This window comes from Biomphalaria glabrata, chromosome 3 (genome assembly GCF_947242115.1).
Source record: "Biomphalaria glabrata chromosome 3, xgBioGlab47.1, whole genome shotgun sequence".
NCBI classification, from domain to species: Eukaryota; Metazoa; Mollusca; class Gastropoda; family Planorbidae; genus Biomphalaria; species Biomphalaria glabrata.
The window spans coordinates 33,019,536-33,038,499 of NC_074713.1; the positions used below are offsets into that span (position 1 = coordinate 33,019,536).

General features: G+C 43.0%; 1 protein-coding gene across 5 annotated transcripts in view; it reads right to left on the reverse strand.

Annotated features, from left to right (window-relative positions):
* LOC106070474 (cleavage and polyadenylation specificity factor subunit 2-like) overlaps positions 1-18,964 on the reverse strand; it is a 193,342-nt gene that overhangs the window by 19,726 nt on the left and 154,652 nt on the right. For all 5 annotated transcript variants that reach the window (XM_056024600.1, XM_056024603.1, XM_056024602.1 and 2 more), the window contains one exon: positions 14,720-14,753. In XM_056024600.1, coding sequence (XP_055880575.1) covers positions 14,720-14,753 — 34 coding nt within the window. The remainder of the gene's footprint in view (positions 1-14,719; positions 14,754-18,964) is intronic.

Here is an 18,964-nt window from a genome sequence, read left to right on the forward strand (position 1 = left end):
TCAGGAGTTTGTAATCCACAGCCAGAGGAACACATTATCAGACAAAAAAGGTACAATGGATTGATTATTATGCGCTTTTCTTTTAGTAAAAAAATGAAATTATTTAATTATGTAGGACTCCAAATGCTAAGATTAATGAATCAATTATGAGTTCTGAATTTAGAGAAGTAATGAGAAATGATGGAAACATGACTCCAATTAGACACACATTTGAATTCTAAGCTAGACAGTACTGTACACACATTTGAATTCTAAGCTAGACAGTACTGTGCACACATTTGAATTCTAAGCTAGACAGTACTGTGCACACATTTGAATTCTAAGCTAGACAGTACTGTGCACACATTTGAATTCTAAGCTAGACAGTACTGTGCACACATTTGAATTCTAAGCTAGACAGTACTGTACACACATTTGAATTCTAAGCTAGACATTACTGTACACACATTTGAATTCTAAGCTAGACAGTACTGTACACACATTTGAATTCTAAGCTAGACATTATTGTACACACATTTGAATTCTAAGCTAGACAGTACTGTACACACATTTGAATTCTAAGCTAGACAGTACTGTACACACATTTGAATTCTAAGCTAGACAGTACTGTACACACATTTGAATTCTAAGCTAGACAGTACTGTACACACATTTGAATTCTAAGCTAGACAGTACTGTACACACATTTGAATTCTAAGCTAGACATTACTGTACACACATTTGAATTCTAAGCTAGACAGTACTGTACACACATTTGAATTCTAAGCTAGACATTATTGTACACACATTTGAATTCTAAGCTAGACAGTACTGTACACACATTTGAATTCTAAGCTAGACAGTACTGTACACACATTTGAATTCTAAGCTAGACAGTACTGTACACACATTTGAATTCTAAGCTAGACAGTACTGTACACACATTTGAATTCTAAGCTAGACAGTACTGTACACACATTTGAATTGCGAACCATGCAGACATACAATGTCCAGAACTAGTCAAATCGTGGCTTAGAAATGTACATGTGTCACTGTGTTTAAATCTTACAAGATGAAAGAGACTGTCTACCAGTGTCTGTGTTTAAATCTGAAGACAGTGTGAATGAATGGCAAGTGCGCGCGTCACTGTGAAATTTAATTAGGTCAACTGGGCGTGTCTGGTGTCTGGACACTGGTCATTAACTGGTACACAATCAACAAGAATTGACCATTCCCCTAAAGGTCCGCACTAAAGTGAACGATAAGCAAACGATGAAATAATGTCCAGATTATAAAACAAAATGTCCAGATGATAAAACACAATGTCCAGATGATAAAACACAATGTTTTATTTCAAGTGAATTTTAAATTGAATTTTCAGTTTTTGTATTGAGAAGTTTCAATGTGAATAACTTGCCAATAAGTGTCAATTTAAACATTAGTAGCTAGTGCTAGATTTTAGTCTAAAGAGTTATTTGCTAGCGCTAGATTTTAGTCTATAGAGTTATGCGCTAGTAAGTCTACGAGTTATTTGAAAGTATAAGAGAAGCATATAATATAGAACTATTAGACCTCGTCTAAATTCTCCTCCATTCTCTCTCCTCTAAACCAACTTGTTATTATTGGATCGAGTAGGTTTGGAGTCAAGGACTGACACAGATGTACACATACAACTATCTCAAGGACTGACACAGATGTACACATACAACTATCTCAAGGACTGACACAGATGTACACATACAACTATCTCAAGGACTGACAAAGATGTACAGATACAACTATCTCAAGGACTGACAAAGATGTACAGATACAACTATCTCAAGGACTGACAAAGATGTACACATACAACTATCTCAAGGACTGACAAAGATTTACACATACAACTATCTCAAGGACTGACAAAGATGTACACATACAACTATCTAGAATGTATGCTTAGTGTGGCAGCAAGTGAATAGTTCTAGAAAATACTAGAGAATAACGTTCTTCTAATGTTCGTTATAGTAAGAGAATTCACAACAAATTATTCTTCACTAGTAAGGAGTGAATGTAATGCTATAACGCTTGGATAAAAGTAAAATGCTTTCAAGATTGAATACATGTAAAATGTTATGAAGATTGGATACAAGTATAAAGCTATAAGCCATGGATAGATGTAAAATGCTTTAGTCTCTGATTTTTTCTTTAGACTTCAAGTCGTAGGTAGACAAGAGACCAATAGACAGGTCCAACTCCCGGCTTATATCAATTGAGTGACTAGACCAGAGACTGTCTGTCAACGGCCAGATGTCAATAAAAGCAACAGGTCAGCACAGACGTCAAGTACTCAAGGCAATCCTATTAAGCACGTGCGAAGTCTCGGTCATGGGAAACCAAAAATTACTGATGGTTTTAAAAGTAACGCGGTTAAGGAAATATTGACCGTAGCCTAACACCCTGAGAATGAGGCTTGCAGAGGAAGGAATGGGGCGGTGCGACATCTGGAGTCTTCATTTTGGACAATGATAAGACTGCTTGTCATGATTAAGTGAAGAAATCAATAGATCAAAGTATTGAACAACTGGGGGAGACGCTGGCTGTAACAGTATTACAAGTCAGTGTTGGGCTATGACAGTGAGTCAAACAAACTGAACAGAAAAACAAGTTCACGGATCAAACAGAAGGCATACAAACAGAAAAACAAGTTCACGGATCAAACAGAAGGCATACAAACAGAAAAACAAGTTCACGGATCAAACAGAAGGCATACAAACAGAAAAACAAGTTCACGGATCAAACAGAAGGCATACAAACAGAAAAACAAGTTCATGGATCAAACAGAAGGCATACAAACAGAAAAACAAGTTCACGGATCAAACAGAAGGCATACAAACAGAAAAACAAGTTCACGGATCAAACAGAAGGCATACAAACAGAAAAACAAGTTCACGGATCAAACAGAGGGCATACAAACAGAAAAACAAGTTTACGGATCAAACAGAAGGCATACATACAGAAAAACAAGTTCACGGATCAAACAGAAGGCATACAAACAGAAAAACAAGCTCACAGATAAATCATACAGAGGGCATACAAACAGAAAAACACGTTCACATATAGATCATAGTCATACACATATATATTGACACCAAATCTTGACATTAGAGAAAGCTTATAGACATTAGAGAAAGCTTATAGACATTAGAGAAAGCTTATAGACATTAGAGAAAGCTTATAGACATTAGAGAAAGCTTATAGACATTAGAGAAAGCGCGTAGACATTAGAGAAAGCTTATAGACATTAGAGAAAGCGCGTAGACATTAGAGAAAGCTTATAGACATTAGAGAAAGCTTATAGACATTAGAGAAAGCTTATAGACATTAGAGAAAGCTTATAGACATTAGAGAAAGCTTATAGACATTAGAGAAAGCTTATAGACATTAGAGAAAGCGCGTAGACATTAGAGAAAGCTTATAGACATTAGAGAAAGCGCGTAGACATTAGAGAAAGCTTATAGACATTAGAGAAAGCTTATAGACATTAGAGAAAGCTTATAGACATTAGAGAAAGCTTATAGACATTAGAGAAAGCTTATAGACATTAGAGAAAGCGCGTAGACATTAGAGAAAGCGCGTAGACATTAGAGAAAGCGCGTAGAAATTAGAGAAAGCTTATAGACATTAGAGAAAGCTTATAGACATTAGAGAAAGCTTATAGACATTAGAGAAAGCTTATAGACATTAGAGAAAGCTTATAGACATTAGAGAAAGCTTATAGACATTAGAGAAAGCGCGTAGACATTAAAGAAAGCGCGTAGACATTAGAGAAAGCGCGTAGACATTAGAGAAAGCTTATAGACATTAGAGAAAGCTTATAGACATTAGAGAAAGCGCGTAGACATTAGAGAAAGCTTATAGACATTAGAGAAAGCTTATAGACATTAGAGAAAGCGCGTAGACATTAGAGAAAGCTTATAGACATTAGAGAAAGCTTATAGACATTAGAGAAAGCGCGTAGACATTAGAGAAAGCTTATAGACATTAGAGAAAGCTTATAGACATTAGAGAAAGCTTATAGACATTAGAGAAAGCGCGTAGACATTAGAGAAAGCTTATAGACATTAGAGAAAGCTTATAGACATTAGAGAAAGCTTATAGACATTAGAGAAAGCTTATAGACATTAGAGAAAGCTTATAGACATTAGAGAAAGCTTATAGACATAAGAGAAAGCTTATAGACATTAGAGAAAGCTTATAGACATTAGAGAAAGCGCGTAGACATTAGAGAAAGCGCGTAGACATTAGAGAAAGCTTATAGATATTAGAGAAAGCTTATAGACATTAGAGAAAGCTTATAGACATTAGAGAAAGCTTATAGACATTAGAGAAAGCTTATAGACATTAGAGAAAGCGCGTAGACATTAGAGAAAGCTTATAGACATTAGAGAAAGCGCGTAGACATTAGAGAAAGCTTATAGACATTAGAGAAAGCGCGTAGACATTAGAGAAAGCTTATAGACATTATAGAGAAAGCGCGTAGACATTAGAGAAAGCGCGTAGACATTAGAGAAAGCTTATAGACATTAGAGAAAGCTTATAGACATTAGAGAAAGCGAGTAGACATTAGAGAAAGCTTATAGACATTAGAGAAAGCTTATAGACATTAGAGAAAGCTTATAGACATTAGAGAAAGCTTATAGACATTAGAGAAAGCTTATAGACATTAGAGAAAGCTTATAGACATTAGAGAAAGCTTATAGACATTAGAGAAAGCGCGTAGACATTAGAGAAAGCTTATAGACATTAGAGAAAGCTTATAGACATTAGAGAAAGCTTATAGACATTAGAGAAAGCTTATAGACATTAGAGAAAGCTTATAGACATTAGAGAAAGCTTATAGACATTAGAGAAAGCGCGTAGACATTAGAGAAAGCTTATAGACATTAGAGAAAGCGCGTAGACATTAGAGAAAGCTTATAGACATTAGAGAAAGCTCGTAGACATTAGAGAAAGCGCGTAGACATTAGAGAAAGCTTATAGACATTAGAGAAAGCTTATAGACATTAGAGAAAGCTTATAGACATTAGAGAAAGCGCGTAGACATTAGAGAAAGCTTATAGACATTAGAGAAAGCGCGTAGACATTAGAGAAAGCTTATAGACATTAGAGAAAGCTTATAGACATTAGAGAAAGCTTATAGACATTAGAGAAAGCGCGTAGACATTAGAGAAAGCTTATAGACATTAGAGAAAGCGCGTAGACATTAGAGAAAGCGCGTAGACATTAGAGAAAGCGCGTAGACATTAGAGAAAGCAAGTAGACATTAGAGAAAGCTTATAGACATTAGAGAAAGCTTATAGACATTAGAGAAAGCGCGTAGACATTAGAGAAAGCGCGTAGACATTAGAGAAAGCTTATAGACATTAGAGAAAGCTTATAGACATTAGAGAAAGCGCGTAGACATTAGAGAAAGCTTATAGACATTAGAGAAAGCTTATAGACATTAGAGAAAGCGCGTAGACATTAGAGAAAGCTTATAGACATTAGAGAAAGCGCGTAGACATTAGAGAAAGCGCGTAGACATTAGAGAAAGCTTATAGACATTAGAGAAAGCGCGTAGACATTAGAGAAAGCGCGTAGACATTAGAGAAAGCGCGTAGACATTAGAGAAAGCTTATAGACATTAGAGAAAGCGCGTAGACATTAGAGAAAGCGCGTAGACATTAGAGAAAGCTTATAGTTATTAGAGAAAGCGCGTAGACATTAGAGAAAGCTTATAGACATTAGAGAAAGCTTATAGACATTAGAGAAAGCGCGTAGACATTAGAGAAAGCTTATAGACATTAGAGAAAGCTTATAGACATTAGAGAAAGCGCGTAGACATTAGAGAAAGCTTATAGACATTAGAGAAAGCGCGTAGACATTAGAGAAAGCGCGTAGACATTAGAGAAAGCGCGTAGACATTAGAGAAAGCTTATAGACATTAGAGAAAGCGCGTAGACATTAGAGAAAGCTTATAGACATTAGAGAAAGCTTATAGACATTAGAGAAAGCTTATAGACATTAGAGAAAGCTTATAGACATTAGAGAAAGCTTATAGACATTAGAGAAAGCTTATAGACATTAGAGAAAGCGCGTAGACATTAGAGAAAGCGCGTAGACATTAGAGAAAGCGCGTAGACATTAGAGAAAGCGCGTAGACATTAGAGAAAGCGCGTAGACATTAGAGAAAGCTTATAGACATTAGAGAAAGCTTATAGACATTAGAGAAAGCGCGTAGACATTAGAGAAAGCGCGTAGACATTAGAGAAAGCGCGTAGACATTAGAGAAAGCGCGTAGACATTAGAGAAAGCGCGTAGACATTAGAGAAAGCGCGTAGACATTAGAGAAAGCGCGTAGACATTAGAGAAAGCGCGTAGACATTAGAGAAAGCTTATAGACATTAGAGAAAGCTTATAGACATTAGAGAAAGCGCGTAGACATTAGAGAAAGCGCGTAGACATTAGAGAAAGCTTATAGACATTAGAGAAAGCTTATAGACATTAGAGAAAGCGCGTAGACATTAGAGAAAGCTTATAGACATTAGAGAAAGCTTATAGACATTAGAGAAAGCGCGTAGACATTAGAGAAAGCGCGTAGACATTAGAGAAAGCTTATAGACATTAGAGAAAGCGCGTAGACATTAGAGAAAGCGCGTAGACATTAGAGAAAGCGCGTAGACATTAGAGAAAGCTTATAGACATTAGAGAAAGCGCGTAGACATTAGAGAAAGCGCGTAGACATTAGAGAAAGCTTATAGACATTAGAGAAAGCGCGTAGACATTAGAGAAAGCTTATAGACATTAGAGAAAGCTTATAGACATTAGAGAAAGCGCGTAGACATTAGAGAAAGCGCGTAGACATTAGAGAAAGCTTATAGACATTAGAGAAAGCGCGTAGACATTAGAGAAAGCGCGTAGACATTAGAGAAAGCGCGTAGACATTAGAGAAAGCTTATAGACATTAGAGAAAGCGCGTAGACATTAGAGAAAGCGCGTAGACATTAGAGAAAGCGCGTAGACATTAGAGAAAGCGCGTAGACATTAGAGAAAGCTTATAGACATTAGAGAAAGCGCGTAGACATTAGAGAAAGCTTATAGACATTAGAGAAAGCTTATAGACATTAGAGAAAGCTTATAGACATTAGAGAAAGCTTATAGACATTAGAGAAAGCTTATAGACATTAGAGAAAGCTTATAGACATTAGAGAAAGCTTATAGACATTAGAGAAAGCTTATAGACATTAGAGAAAGCGCGTAGACATTAGAGAAAGCGCGTAGACATTAGAGAAAGCGCGTAGACATTAGAGAAAGCGCGTAGACATTAGAGAAAGCGCGTAGACATTAGAGAAAGCTTATAGACATTAGAGAAAGCTTATAGACATTTCAAACAGTTATTTGTGTTAGTAGATTTTTCATATAAACTTCGGAACAATTTTGGCGACTTTTTGTAAGAAAACTTTATGAAGTAATGTAGGTTGATTTCTTTTCAAAACCAATTTCTGAACATTCTTTACGGAAAAACTAACTTCTGTTATGTTTCTACAAGAAAATTCAATGTCAAGTCTAAAAAGTGTTTTTCAATAATAGTTTCTAGTAAATTAGTTTCTTATTTTAAAATCCTGAACAACTTATTGTCGATATTTTTCAAAAAAAAAAGTCATTTGACATAAACTTGTTTTAAGTTGAAAATATGAAACAATTGGATATCGATAATTAAACTATACTGACTTACTGTCCAAGAGAGTTGGCCGAGTCGTGTTGTGCAGTGTTTGTATAGAGTTGGCCGAGTCGTGTAATGCAGTGTTTGATTAGAGTTGGCCGAGTCGTGTAATGCAGTGTTTGATTAGAGTTGGCCGAGTCGTGTAATGCAGTGTTTGTATAGAGTTGGCCGAGTCGTGTTGTGCAGTGTTTGTATAGAGTTGGCCGAGTCGTGTTGTGCAGTGTTTGTATAGAGTTGGCCGAGTCGTGTAGTGCAGTGTTTGTATAGAGTTGGCCGAGTCGTGCAGTGCAGTGTTTGTATAGAGTTGGCTGAGTCCTGTAGTGCAGTGTTTGTATAGAGATGGCCAAATCTTGTAGTGTAGTGTTTGTAGAGAGTTTGCTGCGTCTTTTTGTGCAGTGTTTGTATAGAGTTAATCGAGTCATGTACTGCAGTGTTTGTATAGAGTTGGCCGAGTTGTGTAGTGCAGTGTTCGTATAGAGATGGCTGCGTCGTGTTGTGCAGTGTTTGTATAGAGTTGGCTGAGTCCTGTAGTGCAGTGTTTGTATAGAGATGGCCAAATCTTGTAGTGTAGTGTTTGTAGAGAGTTTGCTGCGTCTTTTTGTGCAGTGTTTGTATAGAGTTAATCGAGTCATGTACTGCAGTGTTTGTATAGAGTTGGCCGAGTTGTGTAGTGCAGTGTTCGTATAGAGATGGCTGCGTCGTGTTGTGCAGTGTTTGTATAGAGTTGGCCGAGTCCTGTAGTGCAGTGTTTGTAAAGTTTTCCAAGTCGTGTTGTGCAGTGTTTGTATAGAGTTGGCCGAGTCCTGTAGTGCAGTGTTTGTAAAGTTTTCCAAGTCGTGTTGTGCAGTGTTTGTATAGAGTTGGTCGAGTCATGTAGTGCAGTGTTTGTATAGAGTTGGCCGAGTCGTGTAGTGCAGTGTTTGTATAGAGTTGGCCGAGTCGTGTAGTGCAGTGGTTGTATAGAGTTGGTCGAGTCATGTAGTGCAGTGTTTGTATAGAGTTGGCCGAGTCGTGTAGTGCAGTGTTTGTATAGAGTTGGCCGAGTCGTGTAGTGCAGTGTTTGTATAGACTTGGCTGAGTCGTGTAGTGCAGTGTTTGTAAAGAGTTGGCCGAGTCCTGTAGAGCAGTGTTTGTATAGAGTTGGCCGAGTCCTGTAGTGCAGTGTTTGTATAGAGTTGGCCGAGTTCTGTAGTGCAGTGTTTGTAAAGTTTTCCAAGTCGTGTTGTGCAGTGTTTGTATAGAGTTGGTCGAGTCATGTAGTGCAGTGTTTGTATAGAGTTGGCTGAGTCCTGTAGTGCAGTGTTTCTATAGAGATGGCTGCGTCGTGTAGTGCAGTGTTCGTATAGAGATGGCTGCGTCGTGTTGTGCAGTGTTTGTATAGAGTTGGCCGAGTCCTGTAGTGCAGTGTTTGTAAAGTTTTCCAAGTCGTGTTGTGCAGTGTTTGTATAGAGTTGGCCGAGTCCTGTAGTGCAGTGTTTGTAAAGTTTTCCAAGTCGTGTTGTGCAGTGTTTGTATAGAGTTGGTCGAGTCATGTAGTGCAGTGTTTGTATAGAGTTGGCCGAGTCGTGTAGTGCAGTGTTTGTATAGAGTTGGCCGAGTCGTGTAGTGCAGTGGTTGTATAGAGTTGGTCGAGTCATGTAGTGCAGTGTTTGTATAGAGTTGGCCGAGTCGTGTAGTGCAGTGTTTGTATAGAGTTGGCCGAGTCGTGTAGTGCAGTGTTTGTATAGACTTGGCTGAGTCGTGTAGTGCAGTGTTTGTAAAGAGTTGGCCGAGTCCTGTAGAGCAGTGTTTGTATAGAGTTGGCCGAGTCCTGTAGTGCAGTGTTTGTATAGAGTTGGCCGAGTCGTGTAGTGCAGTGTTTGTATAGAGTTGGTCGAGTCATGTAGTGCAGTGTTCGTATAGAGATGGCCGCGTCGTGTTGTGCAAAGTTTGTATAGAGTTGGCCGAGTCGTGTAGTGCAGTGTTTGTATAGAGTTGGCCGAGTCCTGTAGTGCAGTGTTTGTATAGAGTTGGCTGAGTCCTGTAGTGCAGTGTTTGTATAGAGTTGGCCGAGTCGTGTAGTGCAGTGTTTGTATAGAGTTGGTCGAGTCATGTAGTGCAGTGTTTGTATAGAGTTGGCCGAGTCGTGTAGTGCAGTGTTCGTATAGAGATGGCCGCGTCGTGTTGTGCAAAGTTTGTATAGAGTTGGCCGAGTCGTGTAGTGCAGTGTTTGTATAGAGTTGGCCGAGTCCTGTAGTGCAGTGTTTGTATAGAGTTGGCCGAGTCCTGTAGTGCAGTGTTTCTATAGAGATGGCTGCGTCGTGTAGTGCAGTGTTTGTATAGAGATGGCTGCGTCGTGTTCTGCAGTGTTTGTATAGAGTTGGCTGCGTCGTGTTGTGCAGTGTTTGTATAGAGTTGGTCGAGTCATGTACTGCAGTGTTTGTATAGAGTTGGCCGAGTTGTGTAGTGCAGTGTTCGTATAGAGATGGCTGCGTCGTGTTGTGCAAAGTTTGTATAGAGTTGGCCGAGTCGTGTAGTGCAGTGTTTGTAGAGAGTTGGCTGCGTCGTGTTGTGCAGTGTTTGTATAGAGTTGGCCGAGTCATGTAGTGCAGTGTTTGTAAAGTTTTCCAAGTCGTGTTGTGCAGTGTTTGTATAGAGTTGGTCGAGTCATGTAGTGCAGTGTTTGTATAGAGTTGGCCGAGTCGTGTAGTGCAGTGTTTGTATAGAGTTGGCCGAGTCGTGTAGTGCAGTGTTTGTATAGAGTTGGTCGAGTCATGTAGTGCAGTGTTTGTATAGAGTTGGCCGAGTTGTGTAGTGCAGTGTTTGTATAGAGTTGGCCGAGTCGTGCAGTGCAGTGTTTGCATAGAGTTGGCTGCATCCTGTAGTGCAGTGTTTATATAGAGTTGGCCGAGTCGTGTTTGTAGAGAGTTGGCCGAGTCGTGTTGTGCAGTGTTTGTATAGACTTGGCCGAGTCGTGTTTGTAGAGAGTTGGCCGAGTCGTGTTGTGCATAGAGTTGGCTGCATCGTGTAGTGCAGTGTTTATATAGAGTTGGCTGAATCGTGTTTGTAGAGAGTTGGCTGAGTCGTGTTGTGCGGTGTTTGTATAGACTTGGCCGAGTCGTGTTGTGCAGTGTTTGTATAGAGTTGGCCGAGTCGTGTAGTGCAGTGTTTGTATAGACTTGGCTGAGTCGTGTAGTGCAGTGTTTGTAAAGAGTTGGCCGAGTCATGTAGTGCAGTGTTTGTATAGAGTTGGCCGAGTCCTGTAGAGCAGTGTTTGTATAGAGTTGGCCGAGTCCTGTAGTGCAGTGTTTGTATAGAGTTGGCCGAGTCGTGTAGTGCAGTGTTTGTATAGAGTTGGCCGAGTCCTGTAGTGCAGTGTTTGTATAGAGTTGGCTGAGTCCTGTAGTGCAGTGTTTGTATAGAGTTGGCTGAGTCCTGTAGTGCAGTGTTTCTATAGAGATGGCTGCGTCGTGTAGTGCAGTGTTTGTATAGAGATGGCTGCGTCGTGTTGTGCAGTGTTTGTATAGAGTTGGCTGCGTCGTGTTGTGCAGTGTTTGTATATAGTTGGCCGAGTCGTGTTGTGCAGTGTTTGTATAGAGTTGGCCGAGTCGTGTTGTGCAGTGTTTGTATAGAGTTTGCTGCGTCTTTTTGTGCAGTGTTTGTATAGAGTTGGTCATGTCATGTACTGCAGTGTTTGTATAGAGTTGGCCGAGTTGTGTAGTGCAGTGTTCGTATAGAGATGGCTGCGTCGTGTTGTGCAGTGTTTGTATAGAGTTGGCCGAGTCGTGTAGTGCAGTGTTTGTAGAGAGTTGCTGCGTCGTGTTGTGCAGCGTTTGTATAGAGTTGGCCGAGTTCTGTAGTGCAGTGTTTGTAAAGTTTTCCAAGTCGTGTTGTGCAGTGTTTGTATAGAGTTGGTCGAGTCATGTAGTGCAGTGTTTGTATAGAGTTGGCTGAGTCCTGTAGTGCAGTGTTTCTATAGAGATGGCTGCGTCGTGTAGTGCAGTGTTTGTATAGAGATGGCTGCGTCGTGTTGTGCAGTGTTTGTTTAGAGTTGGCTGCGTCGTGTTGTGCAGTGTTTGTATAGAGTTGGCCGAGTCGTGTTGTGCAGTGTTTGTATAGAGATGGCCGAATCTTGTAGTGTAGTGTTTGTAGAGAGTTTGCTGCGTCTTTTTGTGCAGTGTTTGTATAGAGTTGGTCATGTCATGTACTGCAGTGTTTGTATAGAGTTGGCCGAGTTGTGTAGTGCAGTGTTCGTATAGAGATGGCTGCGTCGTGTTGTGCAGTGTTTGTATAGAGTTGGCCGAGTCGTGTAGTGCAGTGTTTGTAGAGAGTTGCTGCGTCGTGTTGTGCAGCGTTTGTATAGAGTTGGCCGAGTTCTGTAGTGCAGTGTTTGTAAAGTTTTCCAAGTCGTGTTGTGCAGTGTTTGTATAGAGTTGGTCGAGTCATGTAGTGCAGTGTTTGTATAGAGTTGGCCGAGTCGTCAAGTGCAGTGTTTGTATAGAGTTGGCCGAGTCGTGTAGTACAGTGTTTGTATAGAGTTGGTCGAGTCATGTAGTGCAGTGTTTGTATAGAGTTTGCCGAGTTGTGTAGTGCAGTGTTTGTATAGAGTTGGCCGAGTCGTGTAGTGCAGTGTTTGTATAGAGTTGGCTGAGTCCTGTAGTGCAATGTTTGTATAGAGTTGGCCGAGTCGTGTAGTGCAGTGTTTGTAGAGAGTTGCTGCGTCGTGTTGTGCAGCGTTTGTATAGAGTTGGCCGAGTTCTGTAGTGCAGTGTTTGTAAAGTTTTCCAAGTCGTGTTGTGCAGTGTTTGTATAGAGTTGGTCGAGTCATGTAGTGCAGTGTTTGTATAGAGTTGGCTGAGTCCTGTAGTGCAGTGTTTCTATAGAGATGGCTGCGTCGTGTAGTGCAGTGTTTGTATAGAGATGGCTGCGTCGTGTTGTGCAGTGTTTGTTTAGAGTTGGCTGCGTCGTGTTGTGCAGTGTTTGTATAGAGTTGGCCGAGTCGTGTTGTGCAGTGTTTGTATAGAGATGGCCGAATCTTGTAGTGTAGTGTTTGTAGAGAGTTTGCTGCGTCTTTTTGTGCAGTGTTTGTATAGAGTTGGTCATGTCATGTACTGCAGTGTTTGTATAGAGTTGGCCGAGTTGTGTAGTGCAGTGTTCGTATAGAGATGGCTGCGTCGTGTTGTGCAGTGTTTGTATAGAGTTGGCCGAGTCGTGTAGTGCAGTGTTTGTAGAGAGTTGCTGCGTCGTGTTGTGCAGCGTTTGTATAGAGTTGGCCGAGTTCTGTAGTGCAGTGTTTGTAAAGTTTTCCAAGTCGTGTTGTGCAGTGTTTGTATAGAGTTGGTCGAGTCATGTAGTGCAGTGTTTGTATAGAGTTGGCCGAGTCGTCAAGTGCAGTGTTTGTATAGAGTTGGCCGAGTCGTGTAGTACAGTGTTTGTATAGAGTTGGTCGAGTCATGTAGTGCAGTGTTTGTATAGAGTTTGCCGAGTTGTGTAGTGCAGTGTTTGTATAGAGTTGGCCGAGTCGTGTAGTGCAGTGTTTGTATAGAGTTGGCTGAGTCCTGTAGTGCAATGTTTGTATAGAGTTGGCGAGTCGTGTAGTGCAGTGTTTGTAGAGAGTTGCTGCGTCGTGTTGTGCAGCGTTTGTATAGAGTTGGCCGAGTTCTGTAGTGCAGTGTTTGTAAAGTTTTCCAAGTCGTGTTGTGCAGTGTTTGTATAGAGTTGGTCGAGTCATGTAGTGCAGTGTTTGTATAGAGTTGGCTGAGTCCTGTAGTGCAGTGTTTCTATAGAGATGGCTGCGTCGTGTAGTGCAGTGTTTGTATAGAGATGGCTGCGTCGTGTTGTGCAGTGTTTGTTTAGAGTTGGCTGCGTCGTGTTGTGCAGTGTTTGTATAGAGTTGGCCGAGTCGTGTTGTGCAGTGTTTGTATAGAGATGGCCGAATCTTGTAGTGTAGTGTTTGTAGAGAGTTTTCTGCGTCTTTTTGTGCAGTGTTTGTATAGAGTTGGTCATGTCATGTACTGCAGTGTTTGTATAGAGTTGGCCGAGTTGTGTAGTGCAGTGTTCGTATAGAAATGGCTGCGTCGTGTTGTGCAGTGTTTGTATAGAGTTGGCCGAGTCGTGTAGTGCAGTGTTTGTAGAGAGTTGCTGCGTCGTGTTGTGCAGCGTTTGTATAGAGTTGGCCGAGTTCTGTAGTGCAGTGTTTGTAAAGTTTTCCAAGTCGTGTTGTGCAGTGTTTGTATAGAGTTGGTCGAGTCATGTAGTGCAGTGTTTGTATAGAGTTGGCCGAGTCGTCAAGTGCAGTGTTTGTATAGAGTTGGCCGAGTCGTGTAGTACAGTGTTTGTATAGAGTTGGTCGAGTCATGTAGTGCAGTGTTTGTATAGAGTTGGCCGAGTTGTGTAGTGCAGTGTTTGTATAGAGTTGGCCGAGTCGTGTAGTGCAGTGTTTGTATAGAGTTGGCTGAGTCCTGTAGTGCAATGTTTGTATAGAGTTGGCCGAGTCCTGTAGTGCAGTGTTTCTATAGAGATGGCTGCGTTGTGTAGTGCAGTGTTTGTATAGAGATGGCTGCGTCGTGTTGTGCAGTGTTTGTATAGAGTTCGCTGCGTCGTGTTGTGCAGTGTTTGTATAGAGTTGGCCGAGTCGTGTTGTGCAGTGTTTGTATAGACTTGGCTGAGTCGTGTAGTGCAGTGTTTGTAAAGAGTGGCCGAGTCGTGTTGTGTAGTGTTTGTATAGACTTGGCCGAGTCGTGTTGTGTAGTGTTTGTAGAGACTTGGCCGAGTCGTGTTTGTAGAGACTTGGCCGAGTCGTGTTGTGCATAGAGTTGGCTGCATCGTGTAGTGCAGTGTTTATTTAGAGTTGGCTGAGTCGTGTTTGTAGAGAGTTGGCTGAGTCGTGACAAAGAATATACACATTGCATTGTTAAACAACACAGAATACACACATTGTATTGTTAAACAACACAGAATACACACATTGTATTGTTAAACAACACAGAATATACACACTGTTTCAAAAAAGACTATTACCTTGTAATGTTTCATCTTGGTCTTTAGTTTCCACCTAATTCAAAGAAGAACAAAGACATAGATATAAAGAAAACTTCCAATAGTCCATTTCCTAAAATTGCATTGTATTTAGTGCCGAGTGGATTGTCTCTTTAATTAATAGTTGTTTGAATCTTTATCTAATTATGGATGTGTAAATTGTCTATAAAATTGATACAACTTTTTGTGAAAGTTATCTATCCGTGAATATCTCTGTCTAAATCAGAAGTGGTTCTGGTGTCAATGTATCTATGTCTATACCCTAAGTGTCTATGTCTCCTCAAAGTCTCTGTGTGTTTACATGAAGATGTTTTGTGTACCTCTGTGTCAAATTGTGTCAATGTGTTTCTTTAGGAAAGTCTATGATAGATAGTGAGAGAGAAAGAGAGAGAGAGAGAGAGAGAAAGAGAAAGAGAGAGTGACGGATTAGTTCGATGGGGAGGTGTCACCACTAAGGTGCAACTACGTGGAGCTGTCACGTGACTAACTACCAAGGTTTCACACACGTGTGTAGCTCGGCAAACAGCTGGCAGTCAAAATTGGGATTCGAGTTTAAGTCCTCTCGATGAGATAGACAAGTGCTATGTGTCACGCAGCCACACATTGCACCATGAACGTAGCCGGGAGGAGGTTTCGGGGATCAACCTCCAGCCCCCCACCCCCACGACTGCAGGTTCACGTTATTGTTTTGAAACTAAAACAAAACTCGAGCCAATACATTCTCTTCCTCCCAGTCCCCCCCCCCCCCGTCTCACAAGACCAAAACAAAACACGAGCCAATACATTCTCTTCCTCCCAGTCCCTCACCCCCCCCCCCGTTTAACCCGACCAAAACAAAACACGAGCCAATACATTCTCTTCCTCCCAGTCCCTCACCCCCCCCCCCCGTTTCACCCGACCAAAACAAAACTCGAGCCAATACATTCTCTTCCTCCCAGTCCCTCCCCCCCCCGTCTCACAAGACCAAAACAAAACTCGAGCCAATACATTCTCTTCCTCCCAGTCCCTCCCCCCCCCCGTCTCACAAGACCAAAACAAAACTCGAGCCAATACATTCTCTTCCTCCCAGTCCCTCCCCCCCCCCCCGTCTCACCCGACCAAAACAAAACTCGAGCCAATACATTCTCTTTCTCCCAGTCCCTCCCCCCCCCCCCGTCTCACCCGACCAAAACAAAACTCGAGCCAATACATTCTCTTCCTCCCAGTCCCTCCCCCCCCCGTCTCACCCGACCAAAACAAAACTCGAGCCAATACATTCTCTTCCTCCCAGTCCCTCCCCCCCCCCCGTCTCACAAGACCAAAACAAAACTCGAGCCAATACATTCTCTTCCTCCCAGTCCCTCCCCCCCCCGTCTCACAAGACCAAAACATAACTCAAGCCAATACATTCTCTTCCTCCCAGTCCCTCACCCCCCCCCCCCGTTTCACCCGACCAAAACAAAACACGAGCCAATACATTCTCTTCCTCCCAGTCCCTCCCCCCCCCCGTCTCACAAGACCAAAACAAAACTCGAGCCAATACATTCTCTTCCTCCCAGTCCCTCACCCCCCCGTCTCACAAGACCAAAACAAAACACGAGCCAATACATTCTCTTCCTCCCAGTTTCCCCCCCCCCCCCGTCTCACAAGACCAAAACAAAACTCGAGCCAATACATTCTCTTCCTCCCAGTCCCTCACCCCCCCCCCCCGTATCACAAGACCAAAACAAAACTCGAGCCAATACATTCTCTTCCTCCCAGTTTCCCCCCCCCCCCGTCTCACAAGACCAAAACAAAACTCGAGCCAATACATTCTCTTCCTCCCAGTCCCTCCCCCCCCCCGTCTCACAAGACCAAAACAAAACTCGAGCCAATACATTCTCTTCCTCCCAGTCCCTCCCCCCCCCGTCTCACAAGACCAAAACAAAACTCGAGCCAATACATTCTCTTCCTCCCAGTCCCTCCCCCCCCCCCGTCTCACCCGACCAAAACAAAACTCGAGCCAATACATTCTCTTCCTCCCAGTCCCTCCCCCCCCCGTCTCACCCGACCAAAACAAAACTCGAGCCAATACATTCTCTTCCTCCCAGTCACCCCCCCCCCCGTCTCACCCGACCAAAACAAAACTCGAGCCAATACATTCTCTTCCTCCCAGTCCCTCACCCCCCCCCCGTATCACAAGACCAAAACAAAACTCGAGCCAATACATTCTCTTCCTCCCAGTCCCTCACCCCCCCCGTCTCACCCGACCAAAACAAAACTCGAGCCAATACATTCTCTTCCTCCCAGTCCCTCCCCCCGTCTCACAAGACCAAAACAAAACACGAGCCAATACATTCTCTTCCTCCCAGTCCCTCCCCCCGTCTCACAAGACCAAAACAAAACTCGAGCCAATACATTCTCTTCCTCCCAGTCCCTCCCCCCGTCTCACAAGACCAAAACAAAACACGAGCCAATACATTCTCTTCCTCCCAGTCCCTCCCCCCGTCTCACAAGACCAAAACAAAACTCGAGCCAATACATTCTCTTCCTCCCAGTCCCTCCCCCCGTCTCACAAGACCAAAACAAAACTCGAGCCAATACATTCTCTTCCTCCCAGTCCCTCCCCCCGTCTCACAAGACCAAAACAAAACTCGAGCAAATACATTCTCTTCCTCCCAGTCCCTCCCCCCCCCCCCGTCTCACCCGACCAAAACAAAACTCGAGCCAATACATTCTCTTCCTCCCAGTCCCTCCCCGTCTCACCCGACCAAAACAAAACTCGAGCCAATACATTCTCTTCCTCCCAGTCCCTCACCACCCCGTCTCACAAGACCAAAACAAAACTCGAGCCAATACATTCTCTTCCTCCCAGTCCCTCCCCCCGTCTCACAAGACCAAAACAAAACTCGAGCCAATACATTCTCTTCCTCCCAGTCCCTCCCCCCGTCTCACAAGACCAAAACAAAACACGAGCCAATACATTCTCTTCCTCCCAGTCCCTCCCCCCGTCTCACAAGACCAAAACAAAACTCGAGCCAATACATTCTCTTCCTCCCAGTCCCTCCCCCCCCCCCCGTCTCACCCGACCAAAACAAAACTCGAGCCAATACATTCTCTTCCTCCCAGTCCCTCTCCCCGTCTCACAAGACCAAAACAAAACTCGAGCCAATACATTCTCTTCCTCCCAGTCCCTCCCCCCCCCCGTCTCACCCGACCAAAACAAAACACGAGCCAATACATTCTCTTCCTCCCAGTCCCTCACCCCCCCGTCTCACAAGACCAAAACAAAACTCGAGCCAATACATTCTCTTCCTCCCAGTCCCTCCCCCCGTCTCACAAGACCAAAACAAAACACGAGCCAATACATTCTCTTCCTCCCAGTCCCTCCCCCCGTCTCACAAGACCAAAACAAAACTCGAGCCAATACATTCTCTTCCTCCCAGTCCCCCCCCCCCCCCGTCTCACAAGACCAAAACAAAACTCGAGCCAATACATTCTCTTCCACCCAGTCCCTCACCCCCCCCCCGTTTCACCCGACCAAAACAAAACTCGAGCCAATACATTCTCTTCCTCCCAGTCCCTCCCCCCCCCCGTCTCACCCGACCAAAACAAAACTCGAGCCAATACATTCTCTTCCTCCCAGTCCCTCCCCCCCCCCGTCTCACAAGACCAAAACAAAACTCGAGCCAATACATTCTCTTCCTCCCAGTCCCTCCCCCCCCGTCTCACAAGACCAAAACAAAACTCGAGCCAATACATTCTCTTCCTCCCAGTCCCCCCCACCCCACTCACCCGACCAAAACAAAACTCGAGCCCTCAAATACATTCTCTTCCTCACAGTCCCTCCCCCCCCCGTCTCACCCGACCAAAACAAAACTCGAGCCCTCAAACACATTCTCTTCCTCACAGTCCCCCCCACCCCACTCACCCGACCAAAACAAAACTCGAGCCCTTAAATACATTCTCTTCCTCACAGTTCCCCCCACCCCACTCACCCGACCAAAACAAAACTCGAGCCCTCAAATACATTCTCTTCCTCACAGTCCCCCCCACCCCACTCACCCGACCAAAACAAAACTCGAGCCCTCAAATACATTCTCTTCCTCACAGTCCCCCCCCACCCCACTCACCCGACCAAAACAAAACTCGAGCCCTCAAATACATTCTCTTCCTCACAGTCCCCCCCCACCCCACTCACCCGACCAAAACAAACTTCGACTAGTTCATGGACTCATTTTTCGACTAAAATGTGAATTATGGATGTCT